This window comes from Emydura macquarii, unplaced genomic scaffold, assembly GCF_026122565.2.
Source record: "Emydura macquarii macquarii isolate MOO-44397 ecotype Brisbane River unplaced genomic scaffold, CSIRO-AGI_Emac_v2 contig_554, whole genome shotgun sequence".
Taxonomy (NCBI): Eukaryota; Metazoa; Chordata; order Testudines; family Chelidae; genus Emydura; species Emydura macquarii.
This window is the reverse complement of record NW_027130691.1, coordinates 2057561-2082870: the sequence shown is the minus strand read 5'-3', so window position 1 is coordinate 2082870 and position 25310 is coordinate 2057561. Positions and strand designations below refer to the sequence as shown.

General features: G+C 47.6%; 1 protein-coding gene across 1 annotated transcript in view; it reads left to right on the top strand.

Moving 5' to 3' along the window:
- The first annotated feature begins 1045 nt into the window (after positions 1-1045).
- Positions 1046-25310, top strand: part of SEZ6L (seizure related 6 homolog like) — a 119510-nt gene continuing 95245 nt past the window's right edge. Inside the window, exon 1 of the mRNA XM_067539420.1 lies at positions 1046-1160. Within this exon, the coding sequence (XP_067395521.1) occupies positions 1058-1160 (103 nt within the window). The 5' untranslated portion in view covers positions 1046-1057. The remainder of the gene's footprint in view (positions 1161-25310) is intronic.

The following is a 25310-nucleotide window of genomic DNA, read 5'->3' as shown; positions in this document are numbered from 1 at the left end:
GACTGGAGGAAGGAGTTCTTTGGGGATCTAAGGCTGGGGTTGGATGAGAGTGAAGGGAATTGGAGGGGGCCTGGGAGCTGGGGGGGGGGGGCTGGGAGAGCAGGTTCTGTGTGGGGGTGGGAATGTTGGGGCTCTGTTGGAGGGATGTGGGGGCTGAGAACGTGGGGTTATGGGGGTACTGTGGGGGATTGGGGGGCTGGGACCGTGGGACTGTGGTGGGCACGGCTTTGTGTGGGGCTGGGAGCACAGAGCTGAGAGTGCAGGTTATGGGGGGGCAGGGCTGGGGGGCTGGAGTTCTGTCAGGAGGTAGGTGGAGAGGCTGGGAGCGCAGGGCCGTGGGGAACAGGGCTGTGTGTGGGGCTGGAGGCATGCAGCTGTGCGGGCTGGAGGGGGGTACGGGGGGCAGGAGGTGGAGGGGGTAAGGCTCTGTGCGAGGCTGGAGGGGGGTTGTTGGTGGGCAGGGCTCTGGAGTGGGCTGGAGGCGGTGGCTGGGATTGCGGGGCTCGTTAGGAAGTGGGGGGGTGGGCTCTATGGTGGGGCAGGGAGCACGGGGCGCTGTGGGGGGCGGGGCTGTGGGGGGCGGGGAGCGCGGAGGAGTGTGGGGGGCGGAGGGGCAAGGCTGTGGGGGGGTGGGGAGGCAGGGCGGTGTGTAAGGGGCGGGGCGGTGGGGGGCCAGGACTGGGGGGGGTCAGGGCGGGGAGCGCCGGGCTGTGGGGGGGCGCAGGGCGGTGTGTGGGGGGGAGGGGGCGGTGGGGGGGCGCTCTGTGCGGGGGGCGCAGGGCGGTGTGTGGGGGGAGGGAGCGGTGGGGGGCGCTGTGTGTGGGGGGCGCAGGGCGGTGTGTGGGGGAGGGGGCGGTGGGGGGGCGCTGTGTGTGGGGGGGCGCGGGGCGGTGTCTGGCTCCCCCCCGCTCCCCGCCCCTCCCTCGCCGGCGCCCGCCCCGCCCCGCCCCGCTCCGCCCCGCCCCGCTGCCGCTCGCTGCACCGCCGGGGACGGACTCGCCGCGCCAGGGCCGGGCCGGCCGCAGCGGGGACGGGGACGGACTCTGCCCGCAGCGCCATGCCGGGGCCCCGCGCCCGCGCCCTCGCCGCGCCGCCCGCCGGGCTCCGGGGACTCTCGCTGCTGGTGCTGCTGCTGGGCAGCCAGGCGGCGCGGCGCCCAGGTAGGAGCCGGGGGGGGACCGATGGGGGGCGATGGGGCGGATGGGGCCCCCCCCCCACACACACACACCCCGGGGCACCCCGGCCTGGGCCAGCGCAGCCCCTCTGAGCGCTCGGGGCAGCCGGCAGCGGAGACCCCCCGAGCCGAGCCGAGCCGAGCCGAGCCGTGGTTGGGGGCTGTGGGTGCCGCCCTGCCCCGGGGGGGGGGGGTTCTCCGCCGCTGGGGGGGGGGGGGGGCGCTGGGCTCCTCTGCCCAGCCCCCCCGCGCCCGGCCCGGCCCCCCCGCGCCCTCACTCCAGCCAGAAGCCCCCCGCCCGGGGCCGGGCCCCGTCCCCGTCCCTTCCCGCCCGGCAGCCCCCGGCCCCGACTGCGGGAAGCCCGCGGGCCGGCTCGGCTCGGCTCGGGAAGAACGGGACGCGGCCCGAGTCCGGGCACCGGCACCGCGCCCCGCGTCCAGTCAAACTTCGCTGGCGAGCGTGCCGCACCGCCCGGCGAGCAGGGAGCGCGGGGCCCCGCGGTGACCCCGCGGAGACGCACCTGCCTCGCTGGCCCTCTGCCCCCTTCCCCTCGCGGCCGGGCGGGCGGTGTATTGGCTGTGTGGAGGCTCCTGGGGGGTGGCTGGGACCCACCGGCTCCTGGGGTGCGGAGAGATGGGGCGAGGACTAGCGGCGCTGCAGTCAGGGGCTGCAGAAGCAGCCGAAGGCAGCGCGCAGGCTGACCCCTTCCCAAAGCCCCCGCGTGTGTTGTGGGTGCCCGGCCGCACGGACGGAGCCCGCTGCGCCGCCCCCTCTGCCGTGCGGTTCAGCACCGCGGCTGTGAACAGCTCCCGGAGCAGGGAAGATGGATCCTGGCTTCTGGCTCGGGACCTTCCCCCCGTTGCCGGGTTCTCCAGACTGCATTGTTAATGCTCTTCTTGGTGCATGCCCGCTTGCAAAGGAAGGGCCGAATCCTGCTCAGTTTACTCATCTTCGTTGGGATGGGACATTGGTAGGAATCAGGCCCTTTATTGTAGAGCTGGGTATTCAGAGGAAAGAAAATAACTTCCGACCTTTTGTTAACACAGCTGATCATTAAAAAGTGAGCTGTGGAGAGGCAACAATGTTTCCTATTTACAGCGAATCTGGACAATCTAATGAAAAGCATTATTTAAATCAATGGCTTGTTCTGACACCCTGCCCTTTCCTAATGATCCTCCCTTCTTAAAAACCAAACCAAGCCCAGGTGTTTCTTACCGCTGAGCGGGTCCCTGACTTGTGGCAGGTTGTTTTCCCGCTATACACATATGGCAAAGTAACAAGCACACGGCTCTAGAGTGTCAGATGCTGTGAGTCCATTAAAGAGGTGGAGAATGTCAGACGGATGGTATTTCAGTGTTGCTGGCTCAGGCGTGGGATAGGGGCTGAAATGACAGTTGTTGCAATTGACCAAAAGGGTCCATTTTAATGCTGTGTTTGTTTCACATTTGCACACGGAACTGCTCGTTTTTCTTTTCACGTCTCAGTAATAACCCAGTGAATAATCCGCTGTGGAATTCACTTGCGGGTGACATAACAAAGTCGTAGCAAATTGATATCTTTAGAGCCAAAAGCCGCTCTCTGGGTTCTCGCATGTGTCCCACAGATTGTGATGGGAAATCCTGTGTGAGCAAGGCAGTCAGGGTTTGCCCCTCTGCTTGAGATCCATTAATAACCATGCTGCACCGACACAGACAGGTTTGGAAAATTGACCTTTAATACTGCTCTTGTGTTTTTAACAAAGCTGAACAGCTATTGATGTCAGGATGGTGGTATAATGTAAAAACAGTTCCACTCTTTCTGCCCATAGTCTTATAGAAAGACTGCATTAAAGAACCTGGTTTTACATTTTAAATGCAAATCCATGTCTTCTTAGACAATTCCTTTTTTGTTTCACTGCAAGAAGGGTTAGACTTCCTTTATAAAGATAAAGGGGAGTGCACTTCCTTTCATATTCATGTGTGTGTGTGTGTTCATATTGTATGCACATACATGGGGATTAGGGTAATGAAAGAAGATGTACTGATGAGGTCTCCATGGGCAGATGACTAAACCTACCTTCAGCATCAACATAACATGTCAAGAGGAAGTTGCTTCCATTTCTTCACTGTATTATACCATTGACCACATCACCCATTCTGCTTATTGGCTAGCCAGACCTTGGGACCTGTGGAAGGGCCAAGAGCCAGCTATAACTGTGCTGTGTGTTCTCCGTGTCCCTGTCCAGAGGGGCTTGGGGGACATGGCAAATGGATCCAGAACTGTGTGAAGATACTGGCCAAACCCACCCTGTGGAGTGGAATGCAGGGGCCACAGGGTATCCAGAAGCTCTGCTGCTTCTCCACAGCCTGGGGGAACAACTTGCTTCATCCCCAGCTCTTCTCGGGAGCACTCTTCTGCAGCCCATTTACTCGAGATCAGGATTTAGCTCTCGGTGCAAGGGTGATAGGTAATAAATCAACAGCGAGAACACACTGTACAAAACTCCTTTGGGCTGGCGGAGTGGGAGCTGATCACTAGTCGATCCTTTACACGGTTCAGTGAATTATTGCTTACAATCCCAAAGCTGTGAACACAGGACCATGAATCCAGGGGCAGTTCCCATTGCTTATTGGATGAGAATCTTTTGCCATGTGTCACACAGGGGGCAGACTAAAGGGTCATAATGGACCTTAATCTAAGAGTGGGCGCAGGATTGGGCCACACACAAAGATCATTTGTTTGCTTCTGCCGGCCTCAGTTTTCAATTCACTTTTGCAAAGAAACAGCTGGTTTTGAGTCAGCTCCACCAACCAATCATTCTGCAGGTGAGTCTCTGTAGCCTTGTCCTGGTGGAGTCATTTACACTAAGGAAGAATGGGTGTGAAGTTCTACCGTTCTCATTCACGGGAACAATTCTGTTCCTGAGGCACCAGCCAGCACAAGGCACAGGGCAATGGAGAATCACGTCCTCTGTTTTGAAAAACTTCCAAGAGAAGACTCTGCTTGCCAGAATGCAAAGAGCGTGTGAATCCAAATCCACTTCATTACAGCACTGTGTATCTGGTGTGCAAATAATGAGACAAGACAACAGTGACAGGTCTCATTAGCACTAATAATGGTCAATCCAAGAAGACAGTCAGAGTTTGGGGCCTAATCCTGTGGTCTTTCCACCCACAGAGCTCCCTCTGCATGCAGTCAATCCTTGTGGTGCTTGTATGACTCTGTTCCCTGTAGTGGTGCTGAGAGAGCTAATATTGGGACAGCGAAGTCATCCTGTTTTGATCAGAGAAATCCTGCAAGTTGCTGAGCACCCTCAAAGCCCCTTGTAGTCAATGGGAGCACAGTACCTCAAAGGATTGGGCCCACCAGGAACAAGATTTGTAGATACATCCCATGTTGAACCATTGTGGTGATGTGGACTGTTGTCCACTAGAGGTTGCGATGAGACCACTAGATACTTCTTAAAGTCTCATGAATCTAGAACAGGAATGCAGATTGAGGTGTCACTGAGCCTCTGACTCCTAGACTGCCTCTGTATTGAATCAGAAATCTTGTTTTCTTTGGCGTATGTCTATTTACCCCAGTCACGTGCTATAGCTGTGTAATATGCCATAGTGAACACTCTTGCATTTCACTGAACATCAGACTGTAGAAGGATTTTTTTTAAGTAAATCAAGTGTGTCACCCAAAATGCAAAACTGTGTGTGAACTAAGCAAGGTATGCAAAGAGTTGCCATTGCGTCCCCTCTGGAATCAGCAGCAATCCAAGAGGTATCATCTCAAGAAATTAGATCAGCATCTATGCCTAGTTTATCAGCAGGCTATGCAACCTGTGATAACAGTGGAATGGAATTTGCCTTATCCAAAGATATCAGAGGCCACATTAAACATCTATATTTTCTCCTTCATAGAAAGGAACAGTAGAACCATGTTCAGAAGCTATACCATAAAATGAGCTGCACATTATTATTATTATTAGTGTTTTTGTAGTACCTATGAGCTCCACTCATGGACCAGGGTCCCATTGTGCTAGGTGCTGTACAGACACCCTACTTCTCTTCCATTATTGCCCCTAGTAATGTACAAATAGTTAGCTGGCATTTAAACTTCACATGCAGTTGATGATGTGTGATAATGCTTCTTTCTTTACTCCCTGTCTATTTGTGTTCCAAACTAGGCAGTGAGGTACCTCGTATATTCCTGAATGAGGCTATACCCATACCTGTTGTAAGATTAGATGCAGAGGAAAATGAATGAAGTTCTTATACAGGCAAATGATGTAAACAAGGAAGATGCATAGATATATTATCCATCCATTGTTACACTGATAGTTAAAAGTCAAGCTGCTTTTAGGTGCAATAAATCTATATGTAAACAAATAGCAGGTGAGCCAGTTTATATAGAGAGAGTGGTGTGACATTGTTCTACATGAGCCGGCACAAAATGTGTTTGCTGTGACAATGTCAGTTTTTCCTGGAAGAGCAGAATTGTTTGTGTAGGTATTTCAGTTCAGGACCAAGGCTGTGTGTATATGTGTGTCATTTTTTGCAGTTCTTTTTTTTAACAGAATTTTAAAAGTTAATTTTATCTCTAAGATTAAATATTGTGTAGCTTTCAAACTAGAATGTATACAGCTTCAGAAATCAATTTATTTTACTCCAGGTGCCATGGGAATATGTATTTTCAGTTCCAGTTGCTTTTTTCAATTATGTTGCGTTCACAATCCAAAAGTTGTTTACCAATGTGTTTGTATTTTTCAAGTGTATAAACAAGAGTTATTATTGAACAGTAAAGGGGAAAATATCAGGACAATCCTGTTACAAAATACCAGCTATATTCTTATTAAAAATGTGCAGATTCATGTCTGGAGGTGAAGACTTCCAGTAAAGATATCTTTGTGGAATTTAGATGGATGTTTAAAGAAAAGGAAAATACTGTGTAAGTAGTAGAGTTGGTAGCCTTCCAGTTCCCCAGTCTATCAGGATAAATGTACAAACTTACCCAGAGTAAGAAGTTGTTGATTTGAGCAGTGAAATAGTTCTCTGTGTTTAACTACTTGAATTGCAAGACACAGCAGATGAAAGCTTCTGTGCATCATAAACACATCTAGACTTTGGTCCAAAATCCCCAGCATGTCACTGTAGTCAGCCAGAACAGCAGACTGGTTACTGGCATGCAGATGAGGACACTAGCCTCCCACTTCGCTTCCCAGCTTCTGTAAAACAAGTAGCTTTGTAAGTGGGGCAGGGCCTGCATGAAATGAATATTACACAGTGTGAGATGTAAACCCCAGTGCAACTCGACTGTAGCAAATCCCCCACAAAGATAACTCTGAACATTAATACCAATCATTAGCGGTGTGTGTGCAGCCAAAGCATGAGTTATGTCATCTCTTCAGAGACAGAAATTCCATAGTGTATCTGAACACAGTGTTTGTACGTCTGAGCTTGGAAAGAAGACAAAAGACAAGCCCGAAGAGAGAGATGCATTAACCTTGCCAGGTGCATGACAACTGCAACTTGCACACTGGAGTAGCAATTTACTCAGGGGCACTGTGCTAAACTGATTTCATATACCTCTAGGGCCATTCTATCAATCATGCAGCCAGATACAAGGATGAGATACTTGAAATTACCTATCGCCCATGTTCCTCTATGGAAAGCTGCTGCCATGAACTGCGTAGCGTTGGGGTTAATTAATAACTGACCTCTCCAAGGGTTATCTCTGGATTTTTTCTGGTGTTTTATCTCACTGGCATTGAAGTGCAGTCCTAGTCCAGCCAGTGTCCCTGAAAGGGTGATGCCAGGTTTGCAACCTCCCCATGACTTCCAAACCAACTGTGCTTTGTTTACAAATGCAAACGTGTTTTCTAACTCCTGGCCTCGGAAAGTCAGCCTGGGATCTGCAAGCAAAGGTAGATGTTTCTGTTGTACACAGCATCCAAAAGGTCCTCCAGCCAAATGAGGTCCACACCTATGCAGACCCACTGTCTGCAAACTAAGTGCTCAGTGACACCTGTGCCTACCCCATTGCCTTCAGAGGTCTGAGTTGGTAGCACTGCATAACAGATGGGAATCCCACTAGCAATTCTGTTCATGAGGCACCAGCCAAAATAGAATCCAGTTCACTCTTTCTTGGCTCTGTTGGCTGTGCAGCATTAACAAGAGGAAAAACCACTTCAAATGTGTGTTTGTCACTCTGAACAGTAGAGCTTAGTTCCCTCCATCCACAGGGAAGGAACAGGTCTGCTGAGGAAGACAGCACCAGTTTTACATCGTCATGTTTCATGAAAGACGCTCACTTCCAGGCTCTCACCCTCTCAGGTGTTCCATATATTCATTCACAAAACACAAATCCCCTTTTCTCAACCGGAAAAGGCATTCAGCACTAGCCAGGCTTACACACACCTCACTCTAGATACGCACCTGTAAAGTGCAGGGGTGCGACGGGTGTCTTTGCCACTTTGACCTGAATACCTCCAGGATTGTGTTTGTCAGCAATTCACTTTCCCATGACGGTGCTTCCATGCAAGGTACTTGCTGGCCAACGCTTTGTGTAGCGTATATTTTGAGACAGGTTTCCCAGACAACTTCAGCAAGAGAACTTGCCTTTCTGGCAAGCACAAATTCATGCATTGCTGCTGAGATGCTTCATTTTTGGCTCAGAGTGTTAACAGGTGTAAAAAAGCACGTGAAAACAATAGGTCTGACACAGAGGAGGAACTGTACACAGAAGGGCAAACACTGGAAGCAACAGATATCTCTGTTCCATATTTGCCCAGCAAACGTGCATGCACGTGCACACACATACACTCATCTAATTGGAACCATCTTGGGAATAGTGCCCTCCCACAGCTGGCCAGAGTGCAAGCAGGCAGCAAGAAGTGTGTAAGAGCACCACGCCTATTTTTCAGAGCTGGGTTCCAAGTCAGGGCTGTGAAAACTGGTGTCTGTCCAGTGTTTGCTCTCCTACATTTAAGACAATGTGTCCCTGCTACTTCAGCTATGGCTGCAGACAAAGAATAGCAATGTGGGAGCCTGGTTTTTGGCTCTGATGAGCCAGGACTAGGGTCCCTCAGGGCATTAATAGAAGAATTCCAGTGAAGTCGTTACTCCATTGTTGCTCTCAGGAGAAGGTTCACACCCCTGCCTCTGACGTGGTTAAAGCAAATTCTGTGTGACAGTCAGATTGCTGCCAAATAGATGAAGAGGGGCAATGAACCCTACTTTGTGGCCTCAGGCAGGATTCTGTATGTGGAACGATCATTTATTATTTCCGCTGCCTTGAACTGAAGTGGCACTGGTGAACAACGCTATTCAAAGAGCTCTGGGTGCTCGTTAACATGTTCGAGGAAAAACCCTGTCATCATTCAGAGAGAAGTAACTCTAAGATCCTGAATGCGGGGTAGAGCCGTCGAGGGTTTGGCCATGCTAGGGTGGGGTGCTGAGTTTTCAGCTGGGATCACGGAGCAGTACCAGAGTGAGCTTTATACCAGCACTGTGATTTTCTGATTCAGAAACAAGAAAGTTGTCAGCTGATACACACAAAGCTTTGGTGCCACCCCAGAAATGCAAAGCCTTGTCACCATCTTTCCCGCACCAATTTTTTTCTGAATTGAATAGCTCAATCTTTGTATGTTTTCAGGTGTAGCACAGACGAAAACAATTATTAATATCTAGAGGAAATGCCGGCTAGATTCTTGCGCGAGCTAAGGAGCACACAGCACACGTCAGGGATGGACATGGCAAAGAGCTCACGTTTGCAGTCTCCTGGGCCCCTGTGTGCAGGGCTGGTCCCACCATGCTGTAAGAAAGTAGCCTATGGGCTGCTCTGATTTGCACCATCTCAAACCATCCCACTGGGCTGAAACCACAGCTGGGGAATGATGGAGCATAGAGATGTCTTGGTCAAACCTCTACACTGGTATGTGTGGCATAGGAGCTCCTGCACTGGGTCTACATCAAGCACTGGGGTGATCCTTCCAGGCCCTGTATGCCAGCTGGGGAGTCCCATTCTGGTCACGGTGCAGCACAAAGCAGCTACACCACAGCCCAGGATCCAGCCTGTCATTCTGAGTCTGTAGAGACTAGGTGTGTGAGCAGGAAAGCTTTTAACACAATTTTGCAACCATTTCAAATCCTGAACTCCCGCCATTGGCTTTAGTGTAACAAACCTTTAGTATTTCAACAATGATATGTCATGATGGCAACAGGAATTCTCAGCACAGCGTCACTAGTTCGTAATGCATATGTGTATCCTAAAATGCTGTAGAGAGAGCGACTGTGTATCATACAATTACAGAGCTACGGAGCCCAATGACGAGGGCTGAGAGAAAGGGAGGGTTGTAAACAAGGGGGGAAAGGGGCACATTCAGCTTAGATTGTGGACAGGAGGGAGAGCTGAATGGTACACTGGGGTGGAGAAGAGAGAGGAATAAATGCCACCGAAGAGGCTGCAGGCAGGGAGGATTTAAAAACCAGCAAGAATCTGGTGCCATAACTCTTCTACTATTTACATCCATCTCATATGGCCACTGCTTTCAGTGATCAGCTCTTCATGAGTGTCGAAGTTTTCATCCTCATTAGCGAACCTGTGTGAAACGATCTGCCTTCGAGTCTTGGAGGACGAATGACTAATAATTGCTGTTTGGAGGGAATAACAGAAGCAGCAGCTCCCAGTCCCTAGTAAAGGCTCGTCTGCATTAGGGAGATTTGCATTGATGTAGCTACCCTGGAACGACCTGCCCCACTCCACTGTTACACCTGACTCAACAAGCCCGGAGCACTGCATTCACCTGGTGTCTGTGCCAGCCCGAGTCTGACTCAGCAGCCAAGTAGCCAGTACTCTGCAGGGACTAGTATCAAACCAATTCATTACAATGCTTTCCAGAACCTAGCTCTTTTCCATTCCAGTGCTAGCTAGCGTCAATGCCCTTTAATTCAGAGGAAACACCACCCCAAATGTCTCTCTCTCTCTTCCCTTTCACAGCTTGTTAACAAGTAAGTTGTTAAAAATGGTCTTGTAAAGCCCCATGGGGCCAGTCCACTCTCATCTACATCCTTCTGTGCGAAAAATCTGCCTTCTGCAACCTTGCCATGACAAGTAAGGAGAGTTCAGGATACACTGCCTCTGACTCAAGTGGCTTTTGCATCTGGGGGCTGAGACACTCCTTTTAACTGCTCATGTGACGTAAGCAGAGCCTACCCCACCAGGAAGGTTCAAAAACACACAGCCATTGCTCTGGAACAATTGCTCTGCACTACGTCATTGTGATGATTAAGACAAGGAATAAATAATTCTGTTACTCAGATCCTCCTTGCTCCCGGCCCACCAGCCTTCACTACCCTTGCACACTGTAATCATAAGGATTTTAGAAATTTCACAAGACCTACAGTGTTAAGCAGTCAGAGGTGGCAGGACACTAAGGGACTAAAGTGTTATAAAACAGAGAATGAGGTCTTATCATTCCTACTTTTGTCTTATGTTTATAGGAGAATTGTACCTTCTGCCCTGGAGAATCCCAAAGCATCTCATAGAGACAACATACTGAGACTACGTTTCAGAGTCTGACTCTGTATTCCTAGGAAGTTGGTGGCAATTTTGGAAGCACAGGGATGCAGAATTTGATGGGACATGTTACAAAGTTGTTAAGATGACCCTCTAGGTAAGAGGATCACACACAGCATTGCCGAGGTGGAACATGGCAGATTTCTGAGAGAGTTTAGAATTTGGGTCTGATACTCAGGCACCAGTGTTTATTTATTTACTTTAGGGTTTTAAATATATACATATATCATTTCTAAAACCTAGCTGATGTTCTAGCCACTTCATTCAATGGATCTGCTCCTTGAGAATTATTCTATCAAGTCTTCTCAGAACATCATGCCCGTGCTGCCTGTTGGAGGCAGCATTTCTTACCCTTCCTCCTCATCTCTCGCAGAAAGTGGCCTTTCTAAAGGCCAGAATTGTTTTGTGCTCTGCACACGCTTTAAATTGTGTGCAGCCTCAAGGTGCCCAGGGGATACTAGGAAATTGGATATTAGAGCGACCTTTAGGACACCTACTAAATCCTCCTTAGCTTACTAACTCATTATTTCTCAGCTAGAGCAGAATGCAGAGGGAAATTGTTCTTCCAGGCATTACTCCATCCCTGGCCCTAAATTGCTTCCCAAACGGCCTGGAACATAGCAGGCCAGGTTCTCAGATGGAGCTACACTGATTTACACCAGCTGAGGGTCTAGCCCCGAGGCCCCAATCCCTGTCTGCCACCAAAGAGCTCACCGTGCAAATCACCAGGGGATTGCAAACGTGGCTTTAAATCACCTCTGTACTCCCAAGATCCTGGGCCAGTTGTGCACTGGGATGGTTGCCCAGTACAAGTTAGAGCCAACTAAAGGCAGCTCTAACTCACACTGGCTGCCAACGGCCTCAAGGAGTGCTGGGGAGTGCTGAAGTGCAGAGAAAGGCTGGTTATATGGCAGGAAATAGTGTCAGGAATAATCGCTGTGAGCTGCAACTAAGAATCTGGGCCAACACCATGGAAGTGAAGGTGAGTTTTGCCCTTGAAATCAAAGGGCACAAGACGGAGACCTCACCTTGCACGTAGCATCATTGGTTGTAACAGGATGCCTTGCAGAGTAAATAACTGCTCCTTGCAGGTAAGGGTGGCAGAACCTGGCCCTAAATTGGTAGTCAGGCCTTTAAATATTGAAAGGCCATAAGGGGGGGCCCACAGAATAGCTAAAGAGGACTGTTGGGGTAACAACCTCAAATCCTCATGTCACAATTCCTGGGGAAACTGCACCTCTGATCCCTTCATGGCCTCCTTGACTCTAAGAAGCAAGGTCAGATGGGGAAACTTTGAAAAGAGGGGTCTGGTCTGGTTCCAGAATGCTAGGAGAAGGAAGGATAGGAATCCTAGGCTGGATAAACCTTGTGAGGGACCCGGTACAGCACTGACCCAAATCAGTGAAGTGGTGCATAGGATACAGATGGGTCCCAGGACTAAACCAGAAGTGATGTATAAGGTCCATCTAAGGTAGTAACAGGATTTCAGCCTGGCTGCCCCCCCAATCTCAGAATGCAAGGGTGGATTCTGGAGTTGGGACAGTAACGAGTCCCCCACTCAGCCAGACTGGGCAGGGACATTCACAGCACATCTCAGGAGCACACTGAAAGGAAATCCTGGGAGAAAAGCCCCAGAGACTTGGGTGGGAATAAAATTCTTTGATGTTTGTGATGTAACGTGAAGCTACCCTGACACACAGACGCTATACACATGTAAATAGCTACGCTTCTATCGTTTATAATTCGTTACGTTATTTCTTTTCTTCCTGTCTGGATGGGGTATTTATTGGGTGTTATCATTTTTGGCCTCATCAGGAAGATGGCAAAGCTGAGATGAGGGGTGTTGTTATGAGCAGGGTGAAAACTTGTTATGGGTTGAGTTACAATTTCATTCATACTGCTGCACGAACAAGTCCTCCAGGTAGGAAAGGCAAGGTGGGGGAGGTAATGCCTCGTCTTGGACCAGCTTCTGTTGGTGAGAGAGACAAGCTCTCAAGCCACACAGAGCTCTTCTTCAGGGCTGGGGAAGATCCTGCCCCTGTCACAGCAAAATGCAAGGTGGAACCGATGGTTAGCATAAGTAGTTAGCACATATTCTAAGGGACCATTCAAGATAGTGTGGCCCATTTAATACAGCTGCAGTCACAGGATAGTTGGCTACAGATCGTTGTAATAAGCCATGAATCCAGGGTCTCTGTTCAATCCATGTTTTTAGTGCCCATCAAGGTAAGTCTAGTGGCTAGTGGCTCTCTCACCACCAGAAGTTGGTCCAATAAAAGATATTCCCTCACCCTCCTTGCCTCTCTAATATCCTGGGACTGACATGGCTACAACAACACTGCATACAACATTTAAGACAGTTGTAAGAGACGCTTCAGGGGCCACACCTAAAACAAAGCCTAATACAGTCTATCCAGAAATTAGCATCATGTGGGTGGAGGGTTCCCTGGGTGTTGTGACCAGGTGTGGGTGTCGGTGGGTGTGAGAGAGAGAACACAAAGAAACTGAGAACAGACAAGACAAGAGTCAGAGAACCGGAGAGGCAAGAAGGAGCCTGTGAGCACAGTGTGACCCTGGAAATCAGCTAGAGAGACCTTTTGGGGTCTGGTGTTGACTAAAAAAGCTTGGGACTGTAAGCTAAGCAACTGCTCCTTTTGTTCTTGGTTCCTTCTGTGTTCAAAGACTCGGGACTTGGTACATTCCTTGTAGATAAATAAGATTGCATCAAAGAAAATACCAGACTTTATCCACTTCCTTTTCCAGCGGGAACACCCAAACTTTGACTAGCTGCTTGGGCTGAAAGGGGGCAATACCAGTGTCTCAGGGCCCATGTTAGGGTTAGCTAGTGACCAACCAACCTTCACAGAGCAAAGTACTGTTTATTCAGAACAAAAGCATTACAGCAAAAACACATAATGAAAATGATAAACAGCCTATACGTATGTCTATTTTACCAGCAGTCACCCGTCTTCCACATGGAAACCCTGGTTGGGCTAAAATACTTCAGGCCCTTTCTGCAGGGCCTGTCTCTTTTGGTCCCAGTTTCATGTCAGTTATTGTATCGAGAATGAATGATCTCTCTTCCTAGGTCAGGACCATCAATTTATACAGCTTTAGCTTCTGGTTCTTTATCTGTCAGGTTTCTTAAACCCGGTCAAACCAGCACATGCTATTTCTCCGGGGGTGAAACTTCTACAGACTCGTTACTTGCCTTGTTTCAAGATTAATAATAAGATTAATAAGGGAGGAGCCAAAGAAAAGAAATGTTAAAATGGAGAAAACAACTTTCATTGTGGAATCCTATGGACTATTTGTGTGTACAGAGGACAACTTTCATTGTGGAGACGGGTAAGGACATTTAAGAGGAGGAATTAGGAATTCTGTCTGAAGGGGTGAAGGTTGTATGAGTAAAAACGCTAGGCTCAGACCCCAGCTCTTTCAGAAAATCCGGTCTATGTCTTACTGCTCTTCCATCTCGCCCAGTAGTCCTGCCCCCAGCTGTGGCTACCTACCCCTGCCCAAAGAAAAGAAGGAGAAGCCCATCATGCACCTGGCCAACTGGGTGATGATGGGAGAGAGGTTCTGACAATAATCCCGTGTCATCTTAATGGGCAGAGCTGCAGATGTTCCTAGTGGTCATTAAAGGATCCAGTCCTTTAAAACAGCCGAGTCTGTGTATGTGCACTGCTAGTGCCATCTGCTGAGTGGAATATTTATCGCACCCCCTCCACTGTGGACCAGACCCCCAGACAAGGAAGTAAAGCCGGTGCCATGACTCGTCCCATCCCATAGCTGGATCGGGCCAGCGAGCTCAGCATCTTTCAGGATTGAACCCTAAACTGCACAGCTGTTCACCTGATAGTGACGGAGATCGCAGACAAGCTGAGCTGCTTTTTCAAAATGATGGACAAAGGGAACACAGCCCCTGCAGCATCTTTGGAATTCTGCGCGGTTTGGAACTAGCTGTAAACCAGTGGCAAAGAGCAAGTGCAGGGCTTTGGAGGGGTGGCTTTCAAACAGGGTCCCACAGAAATAGGTATTAGGCCCAGTCTAACCCTCAGCATTGATGAGCTAGTAAACCAGCAAACTGATGTAATTTGTAGGTGCTTCTAAATTGGGCAGAGCTGCTGAATACCTCTGAGGACAGAGAAATAATCCAGAGGGACCTAGATAGATCCAGACTATGTTCAGGCAAGGGGTCATTCCAGGTGATGAGAGCTAGAATGTTCTAGAGTTTTTGAAATGTCAATGAACATTTTCATCAAAATTTCAGTCACAAAGGGAAAAGAAACATTTCAACATTCCTGTGAATTTTTCTTCCTTTTTCTTTTTTAACCAGTTCAACAGATTATTAGGTGAGAGTCATTTATATCTTAGAGAATTATGTGTGGGGGGGGATGGAATCTGATTTCTGCATCTCCTACTTTTCTAAATTCTGTGGTTGTCTCCTCTCATCATCTCTCTAAATGTCAACAGAGAGAATTAAAATAAGCACATTTTCTGATGGGAATTTAAATGAAATCTTAATAAAAATCAACCTGCTCCCAACTGAATCCTAAATTTCCGTTTTTAAAGATAATGAAATCCTAACTGGACAGAATAATCTCACAGGAATGATAAAGGCCTCTCAGAACTCTTCCTATAAATTGGAATAAGTACTGACTGCCATGAGAAGCATCTCTATTACTTTGAAAATATAAAGTAGCAGATCTCTCTGCTTGAATATATCAGCAGCCATTTTTTCCCCAAATAAAGAGGGATACAAAATAGGGAAGGATTGAAAATAATGAAAATAAATTGCTCTTTCAACCATTTGAAAATGTGAGCAATCAGTTTTTTCTTTAACATACAAAAGTGATATATCCCTGTAGATAATAACTCTGCACAGCCATTAGGAGAGCCAGACAATTGCCGTGTAACTGGGCTCAGACTCTAGGTAGGTAAAAACTGCTTTTACAACTTATTGTAAATAAGTTCTTCTGTTATTGGATGGGCTGTTTTATGTTACTGAGATATTTCCTTGCTTTGGACTATGTCAGCTGGCTTTTTTTTTTTTTTAAATCAAACTGTGATTATCAATATTATTGCAACTAAATCCTTTCATCTTTTCCATTAAATTCCTTCTAGGATAAGTTAAATTTAAGAACACAAGAATGGCCCCAGTGGTTCAGACCAATGGTCCATCTAGCCCAGTATCCGGTCTCTGACAGTGGCCAATGCCGGGTGCTTCAGAGGGAATGAAGAGAACAGGGCAATTATCGAGTGATCCGTCCATCCCCTGTCGTCCAGTCCCAGCTTCGGGCAGACGTTTTAGCAATGGAATTTGGACTTAGTGAGCTGTTTTGCCCACCCCACTGCCAATGCAGACTTGTGCTCTGTTAAACAATTCTACAATGATCTGTCCAGGCCAGTTTTCAGCTGAGATTTGAAACTAGGCTCCTGACTCCTAGTGGTCATTAAAGATCCCAAAGTGCAATTCTCACAAGAAAAGACATGTTGGCTTTGGTGCCCTTGTAAAATGTTAGCAACTTACGTTCTGCCCACTTGAAATTCCATGCATGGTTTCATATGGGGAGTGTTTGCTCTAGCCAACATGAGTAAAGGTATCAGAATTGGGTCCTCTGTGGTTTATAAATCAGCCAGCCTGCAGTAGGTCTGGTGGATGATTCAGAACGGAGTTGGCAAAATAGACAAGCACTATGAACAAGGAGACAGTCTGGTGATAAAGGACAGACACCTGATGAAATGCCAGCTGTAAGACCAATGTTTCAGGCGGCTGCCATTACCAAGTGACGTGAATGAGAGCTCTCGGTGCTTCTACAAGTCAGGCCCTGGGTATCTCGAGTGAAATCGCATCTAGGAGGAGGAAAAAGTCTTCAACTCCTCAGGCACAACAGACACCCTTTCATAATTAAAATAAGAAGCCAGACTGTATGACAAGCATCTGAGGGGTTTTCCCTCAATGTGTGTGCTCGTGTGTGTGTGTCGCCCCCTTCCCTAGGAAGAAGTGGTGCTCAGAGAGGAGGAAGAAAGGCTGTTATTTCCTCCCCACTCAGGGAGTAGTTGGCTTCCCTGGCTGCCTTTCAAGGTGACTGTCTGGAGGCCAGAGGCAGAGTTGCCAGGTGTCATCCTCCTGCTCTGAGGTGCTGATTGCTCTCTGTCTGTGACGGCAGATGACTGCAGAGTGCTCTGATGGGTGGGCCGGAGAGCACATGCCCAGCCCTGGAAGGAAAGGCGGGAGTAGACTCTGGGAGAAGGCAGGTTCCTGGGGTCAGTGGGGTTCTGATCGTTCTCGCTCGGTCAGCCGGGGGCACATGGGGCTGCTTGTCTCTCCCTCGGGTTACAAAGGGCTGATTCTGCCGCACCACCAGCGGGTCAAACGGCAGTGATTCAATGGAGACGGACCCACGTGACACAGACATGCCCTGGGAGCCCCCGTCTGCTGTGTGCCTGCAAACGGCGGTGGTTTGCAAACGCCATTGCAGCAAGCTGGTAAAACTGCATGCTCTGAGCTTCTGCTTGGGGGACAATCCCCGCTGAGGGGTCAGCAAGCCCCGTTGAGCTATACCAACTCACAGAGACATTGAACGCCTACAAACCTTGCCAAGAAACCTCTCTGACAAAAGCAGCAAGACCTCTCCAGCCTGGAAATGCCCCAGCTTCCTTGCCCCCAAAGTCAGATCCTTTGGAGCGGGGGAGAGAGACCTTTCTCATCCAGCAGCTCCCAGGATCTGGTCCCTCATATTCATCTTGCAGTACATACTCAGTCTCATGGCAGCATTTGTCCCAGGTTTTTGAGTAACTGATTCTCACAGAGCCAGTCCAAGGCCTAGGTTCAAGGGACCTGTGACTGATGCCTCATCCTGGCGTTGGCCCTCTGCCCAGAGCTGAATTTTACCCCAGATGTCTAATTTCCTTCCAGGCCTCCTGCACCACAGGGCAGATAGGCCTGGTCTGGCTGACTGAACGTGAATTCAGCTCGGGACAGCAAATGGCCAGTTCAGACCTGGCCCTTTCTTTCCGAGGGATTATACAGACAAAGCGGTTCCTTGGAGTCAAGGCTCACGGCACCACCCAGCCCACTCTGAAGAACTAATTCCATTTCCAGCTCTCTGCATGAACTGGAGCAAGTCCTCGGGCCCAGGCGAGCCCCTGCCTGTGATGTGCCAGGGGCAGTTGCAGTTCCCTGTTCTGGAACAGGGCAGCCCAGTTTGTCATTTCGCTCGCTAGCTTTAAGATGATGCGAAAGCAAAGTCTGGTTACGGCCCAGAGTCTCGGATGGTGGGAACCGGCATCGATCCACTGACTTCAACTGAGCTACGCTTGTCTGCACCGGCTGAGGAGTCAGCCCAGTGTCACGCACAGCAGTCCCATATATTTCTCCATTCTCTGATGGCTGCGACTGGGACCCTAGGGTCAGGTTGTTCCTTCCCAGGGGGGAATTTGTCAAGGGAGCGGTGTGCCCAGATCATTCTACAGAGAGGGGTGCCGGATACACGTCTAAATGAACAAGCCCTGGTGCTGATGCATTCTCGAGGTTCTGAGCAAGAGAAGTGCTTGGATTCCTCTTTCCTTGCCACAGTTCACTGAGTGCTACAACACTGCCCGCCGGCCATGGCTACACCTCTCTCAGTCTCCTAGCCCTCGGTTCTGCCTAACGCTGGCATAGGCACTGACAGATTTATCCAGACAACACCACCTGAGCAGTGAAGTCAGGTCTGATTACAGCCATCACAGTCTACAAATAACTGAAATGACATTTTTTTTCACAAGGTTGTTCTTTAGATTTGGCCAAGCGGTTCTGCAGTGTTTCATTATCCACATGGCTAGTCACAGCACACTCATTGTGAAAACTTCCAGAGGGGTAGCCGTGTTAGTCTGTATACAGCAAAAACAACCAGAGTCCTGTAGCACCTTAAAGACTGACAAATTTCTGCGGGCATAAGCTTTTCATGGACTGCATCTGACGAAGTGGGTTGCAGCCCACGAAAGCTTATTCCTGCAGAAATTTGTTAGTCTTTAAGGTGCTACAGGACCCTCGTTGTTTTAGCACACTCATTGTTCCACTCAGTCTTTTCTCCCTTGCTCTGGATTTTAGGAGAACTCAGATGTTTGCGTGGTTAGAGGTGTAGGAAAATCCAAAACTACTTGAGCAACCAAAACATTGGGCAGATTCCGCTCTGCAGAGCTCTGAGAAAAATCCAACCTTGAGTCCCCTTTCCGATATTGGACGGCAGGGGAAATTACCGTTAGGGGGAAGTACATTTAGAAAACGAACAGATTGGCATTCAGGTTTTCAGCTTCATTGTAAAACCAGTGGCACAGAATTCAGTTTTGAAAGGATTCCGTGTTCCTCTATAAATGTCACTGAGAGCTAGAAATATGAAAATATGTCAAATGGAAAGCCCACGCTTTTTAAAACTCGAGCCTGAGTCAGATAACGAACCCATGAGGTCTAAAACCCTGGTAAGTTCTAAATGGTGTATTCGATTATGGAAAGAGGGTTTGATCAATTTACTGAGAGTATAAATCAGCAGAGCAGAACTTACAAACCCCACAAAAAACGAGGTGACAGTCTGGAATTAATCCATTGCCATGGGCATACAATGTACCTTTGCAAACATTTTATAGCATAAATATGCATAATGCCTATGACATGGCTGTAACATCCAGAACAGGACCAGGTAGATGACTGGAATTAGTGTAACTGGAAAGATGCTTCGGCACCCAGGTTAATTTTTGTTTCAGTCAGTCACCTACCTTGTGTTGTTGCAGTAAAGTATGTACACACATCGTTATGACCACACTTGACATTTCCCCAGGATAAAGTTTTGCCAGTAATCTGCATTCCTTGTTCGTTCTTTCTTTCGGAAATACTAAATCTCGTTTCTTGGAGTACTTAGAATAGATACAAGGGCAGCAGGTGCAGCGCAAGCGTCTTCCTAACCCCCAGCCCTCTGACAACGTGTCTGACCTGCCTCTGGATGGCAGATGAGACTCTGGTCTCTGGGCCCATCCAGGGCCTGGTCCAAAGCCCATTCAAGTCAGTAGGGATCTTGCCACTGACTTCGGTGGTTCTGGGTAGAGCCCTGCATCCGTAGCTTCTCTACTGAAATTGCCAATGAATGGGCCAATTGTAATGATCGTTAGTGCTGATCTTCTCTGATTGCTGTTGTAGTGCTGGAATCCAGGCAAGAACAGGCAGGAATTAGCTAACAGGGGAAAGCAGGGTATATGCTCAGATTGAGGGTTACAGTCTAACAGGCGAGACCTGTGGGGTAGTTTCAGGGTGTTCCTTGGACAGTGTAGGATGTGCCACATACTGTGAATCAAACCACTCCTTAACGTGTCCTGCCTTTACGTCCCATGTGCTGAGCAATATTAGCCTTAAACACCCTCCTCCCACATGGTGGTCATGGTAAACCCATTCCTCCTTTGGACTTCAGTCTCATTTTGGGAACATGAGCGGTCCAGAATTCACTCCAGAACTGAGCAGGTGTAAATAATCAAGGAAGGTCCAATGCCTTGTGGAAGTTGTTTTGGCTATGAGATTAGTCTTATTCCATAAGGTGACGGCATTGGATGGTAGGAATCGCAGCACATCCGAGCACCATGACAAATGGATGAGCACCTGACCGAGTCCTCAGCCCAGCTGAGTCTTGTCCTGTCCTTAATAAATTAGTGATTGGTTTCCCATTGCTGATCTTGGATGCATGCTGATGGCAAGGAGTTTTCCACAGCTATATACACCATTCGGCTTCACCTCCTGGCTTTGTCATTGTGACGGGCAATAACAGTGGCCACTTTATGAAAGCAAAGCCCTTTGCTCGCCCCCCAGCTGAGTCCAAAATCCTGGTAGCGCAATGGTGATATAAACCACTTTTCCCCATCCCCCCGGAGCTGCATCTCCGGCGACTCCGGTGCAGAATCCAGCCCTTCATCTTTAGCGGCCAGTATAATCTGCGATAAGCCAGAGCTGCCATCCCACTGTGGTGGTTTTATAGATCACACTGAGCTAAAATCAGTGAGCCAATTTCAATTAAAACCAAACTTTTCCAGCTATCTAATCAAAACCATAAAGGCTGCTCTTATGTCTTTGTTTTCTGCACCCAGAGGAGACCTTGACCATCAGCATGGCTGTCTGTTGTGTACATGACTGCGAAGGACATAACATCGTGTTTTCCTTGTAAGAACAAACTGAGGCTTTCTTGGAATTCATTAGGAAACTGAGGAATGCAATGAATAACAAAACAAGAAGCCCTTACAGCTGCAATTTAATGTGCTTCTTCTGACAGTGACACATGGGAGGATATGCCTATTTCCTGGAGGCAATCCTTTGTATTTGGCTATTTCCAGCACACAATGTCTTTTCAACATCTAAAGTCAGAATTATTTTCCATCTCTCTGACCCGGGCTATCAAAAGGCTCTGAGGTGAAAGACAAGTTGCTACAGCCGGTAATTCAGAGACTTGCTCTCCCTGTGTGGCTTTGTTTCTAGTCACATATGGAAGCCATCTCCCCCTTCTAGTTATGATTTGTCTTCTGAAAGGCTTTTGAAGGGATCTGCTCTATCTTGTCAGGCCCAGTTCTGACATTTTAAAGACTCTCTTTCTCTCTGTCTCACACACTCACACTCACATTCTCTCTCTCCATCACACACACCCCTTTGTTAACTTTGAGTTAAGGTTGCTTGGCTGCATAGCCCTCTGATGTGGGATGTAAAAAGGAGGGAAATGAGCAGCAGAGTCATTTAACACCCTATCCCTTCTCCTCAGCCTCATATGCCTCCTCTCCATCATCCAGACCTCACACCCCTCCACTCTCATCCAGCAGGGAGGTGCACCTGTGGACCATGTGGATGTGACACACTGACAGAATATCTTGGGTGCAAGTAGGTAGGTGCCCAATGAAAATTGCATTAAAATGCAGTAATGTCGCATGAGTAGCACTGGCTCAGGTCAGCCTCCTGGGCTCAGCTCACTACATCTGGTAGGTTCTAAAGTAGACAGGAGTCAAATCCTGCTCTCATTTACATGGGTGTAACTCTACTTTCTTCCTATTCTGGATTTATACTGGGATAGCTCAGATCAGAATCAAATCCCCATGTATTTACAATGACAAGGTCATTCCCCATCAAATTTAACGGTTTTTAGGCAGGTCAAACCACAGACCTAGACAGTTTGACAATGAACTTTTGACTCTGAGTTCAATGGGCTTTGGACCAGACCCTTAAGGATAAGATTTTGAAAAATGCTCAGTATTGCCCTTACTCCGTTGCACTGAAGTCAAGTGGTAAAACTCCCATTGACTTCAGTGTGAGTAGAATTAGGCCAGTGCTAAGTGCTTTCGAAAATCTCACCCCCTGCTCTGAAAAACTAAGGGGTTGGCTTCTGCGTATTTTCTGCCAGACACCCCCTCCTCCCCAGTAAAGGAATATGCTTTTATTCATCTTTAGACACCATAGCAAGCTACTTGGAATTGCATTTCACTGAGCTCTGTTGCTGTGAATAATACAACTCATGCACAGATAGGGATGCATGTTTTGTATATTTTTTTCAAGTATTCATTGAATACTACCCACATATACACACTCATACACACAAAGTTCCAGAAGATTTAACAGGAGTTTTCCAGAAACTAGTTCATTTTTTGTTGATCTTTTGGAAGAAGTCTTCTAACTTGTGGGTAGTATAAAATTAGTGCTAACTGCTGCATGGGTGAAATGGACAAGCCAGGTAAGCTGGAAGACGGTTCTACAAATTCCTGGTTCTTACCATCAGCCTCTTGTGAGTGAGGTGTGATAAAATAAGCTTAGCAAAAGAATGAACATTCTGGTGACAGGAGGGTGAGATCAGAGCTAATGCTCAGTGCTTCTCATCTGATCAGCTGACATCTACTGGAAGACAGTAGCTAAATGCATAACAAGATGCTACAGCTCTCTCTGTGTTCTGAACCATTCTAACTTCTTGTTGACAGGATGAAAAGCAAGGGTGACTGCAATTCATTATCACTCATAGGTAAAGCATCAGTGGACCATGCAAATTGAATTTGAGTAATGGCAAATATAATCTACTCAAGTGATTCAGATTATTCCAGCTATTTTAAAGAGGCAACATCTGATTTTTTCCCACATTTTTGCTCCTCTTGCATCACACCACACACACAAATTGAGATTTCACAAATTATATGACATTGCTTCTTGATTTAAACATCTTAAAACTGAAACATCAGCATAGGCTAAACTCTACTCAGGGACACTGATGTTAATCCAGAGTAATTTCTTTACGGTCAGTAGGATAAAACGATTACCCTATTCCCCCCTCGGGCTTTCCTATAGCTGCCCCGGGTGTTGACAGGTAAAGACAGCACACACTGGTAAGAAGAGGATTCCTACCCAGAATTTACTGCTGCTTCGGCTGCTCATTTCTCATGAAATCAAGTTGAATCTGTTTCTGAGCTAATGAATGGCCTGTCTCTGCCTCAGTGCAGAATGAGGCCAGAATCTGGCCCATAAATCCAATACAGGACAATGTTTGCCTAGAGTGCAGGGGTGGGGAATGCCACCAGGAAATGTGGCAGTCCCTCCTGGACAAGAGCAGTGGCTCATCCCCACCCCTGAAGATTAGTGAGGTTGTTATTTTTCCGTCACAGAGACGTAAACCAGGAAGCACAGAACATTGGATAAACTTCACACGGTGTCCAGGCATGGAACAGAAATGGCGAGCACACACATGTAAGGACAAAGACCAAATTCTAACATGTTCAGGCTTATTGAGCGGGACATTACCAGTGCCACAGCAGAAAAGACTCATGGCCAATCTAGTCCAGTATCCTGTCTCAGGGATAATGGCTTTATTAGATGCTTCAGAAATAGGCAAACGCCTCTCAATAATACACCTAAAGGGGTAACAATGTGCAAGGGGGGGAAACTTCTCCCTAGTCCCATGTGTAATGATGAGACTTTTTACTATACCAACTTGGTATTCCTACACCCACAGAGATAATGGTGTAATATTTGCTACTAGTGCTTTTGCATGTTGCTTACACAACCTTTCATTTGGAATATAGGTTGTGGAGAATGCAGCCTGCTTTTTGTGTTGGTAAAGCCAACCCCTTTTTGTGCCTGCTTTCCCCAAGGGACAGATTGTCTAGGAGTTTTGTCATTATCAGCCCTAGCAATCAGAGATACTACAGTCTTCTCAGGCTGCATCAGTGGGCTAAAAAATGAGTAAGAAAAACATTTACTGCAAGCCTCTGGCTTTGGCCTGCGGTAGGTCAGAACACCTCCCCACACGCATCCTCATCAGAATTCACTGAGAGAAGTGAGAAAGTCCTGGTCTGTGAGTTAACTGTCTGTAGTAGCTCAATGGAATCATCATCCGAAGATGCACTTCTTTAGACAGTTGGGTTTTTTTCATGAAGGCTAGTTCCTTAATTTCGTTTCTGATTTTTTTCCAGCTTTGCTCATTCCAAATGCTCTTTTGTCTCGTGGACTCCCAGAGATTTTCTTATGATTGTCTGTAGAATTCTGCATTGCTCACATTTCCTTTTTGCTTTTTAGATCTTTGATTGAAGCTGTCTCTTTGCCACTGCCCATACTAATTTATCCTAGTCTCACTGCATTATTAAGAGAGATGCCCAGAGATATTAATCCCAGCCTTCTGGGATACACACCCCATTGCCCATGAGAGTACAACTCCATTTAGGCAGCTGTTGGTCATCGTTTGAGAAAATATTAAAAGAAGATGTCAAAAAAGAAATCCTTAAAAAACAGATTTATTCTCCAAACGCATCCATTTTAAGTACAGATGACGGCTACAGAGAGTACATAAAAAACTTATTATTGCCCATGAGAACATAAACAATATCAACAGTGAAAAAAATGACTCAGGAGAGACCCCTTGCTGTTCTTTATAATTCCCTGATTTGTTACCTGCTGGGAAGAACAGAGTCAGGTGCTTTTGCACTGCATCTCTCAAACAGCAGGGTCTGTCAGGGTCCGGCCAGAAAACATGCACAAAACTTAAAGAAAACTGACGTGTTTTACAAGAATAAGTCAGGAAAGTCTGACAAAGCCTCCTCGGCAAGTTGATTCAGATATCAGAGCATTTATGGATTGGCTTTTTAGGGTTCCTCTTTGCTGAAGCAATGATTGAAAGGCAATGGCTCGAGGCCCCTCCCACACAACTCCTCTTTTTAAGGGGAATATCAGAGCAGTAAACTTCAAAATTGCTTTAGTCACAAAGGGCTCAGTCCTTTCGCCCCCTAGGTTCAGACCTAATTCAGATTCACATGCTCAGTGTTTTTGATTTCACTGGGATGATTCTCTTGAATAGGGAGTAATAGGTTTACAGTAGAAAGGGGCCGCAAGAGGATTAATGGATTCTTCAGTTCAGTCAACTCAGCTGAAATTAATAAACAAAAACATGCAAATATGTAAATGATTTTCTGATTTTCTCTAAAAAAAAAATCCTGATTTATTGGGGAAAAGCTTCCAAATCCTGTAGAGCATTCTAAAACGAATTCCGTTCCCATGCCAGTCTTAACCGCATGCGGTACATCTGACCATAGTGAAATAGTGCAGCAGGA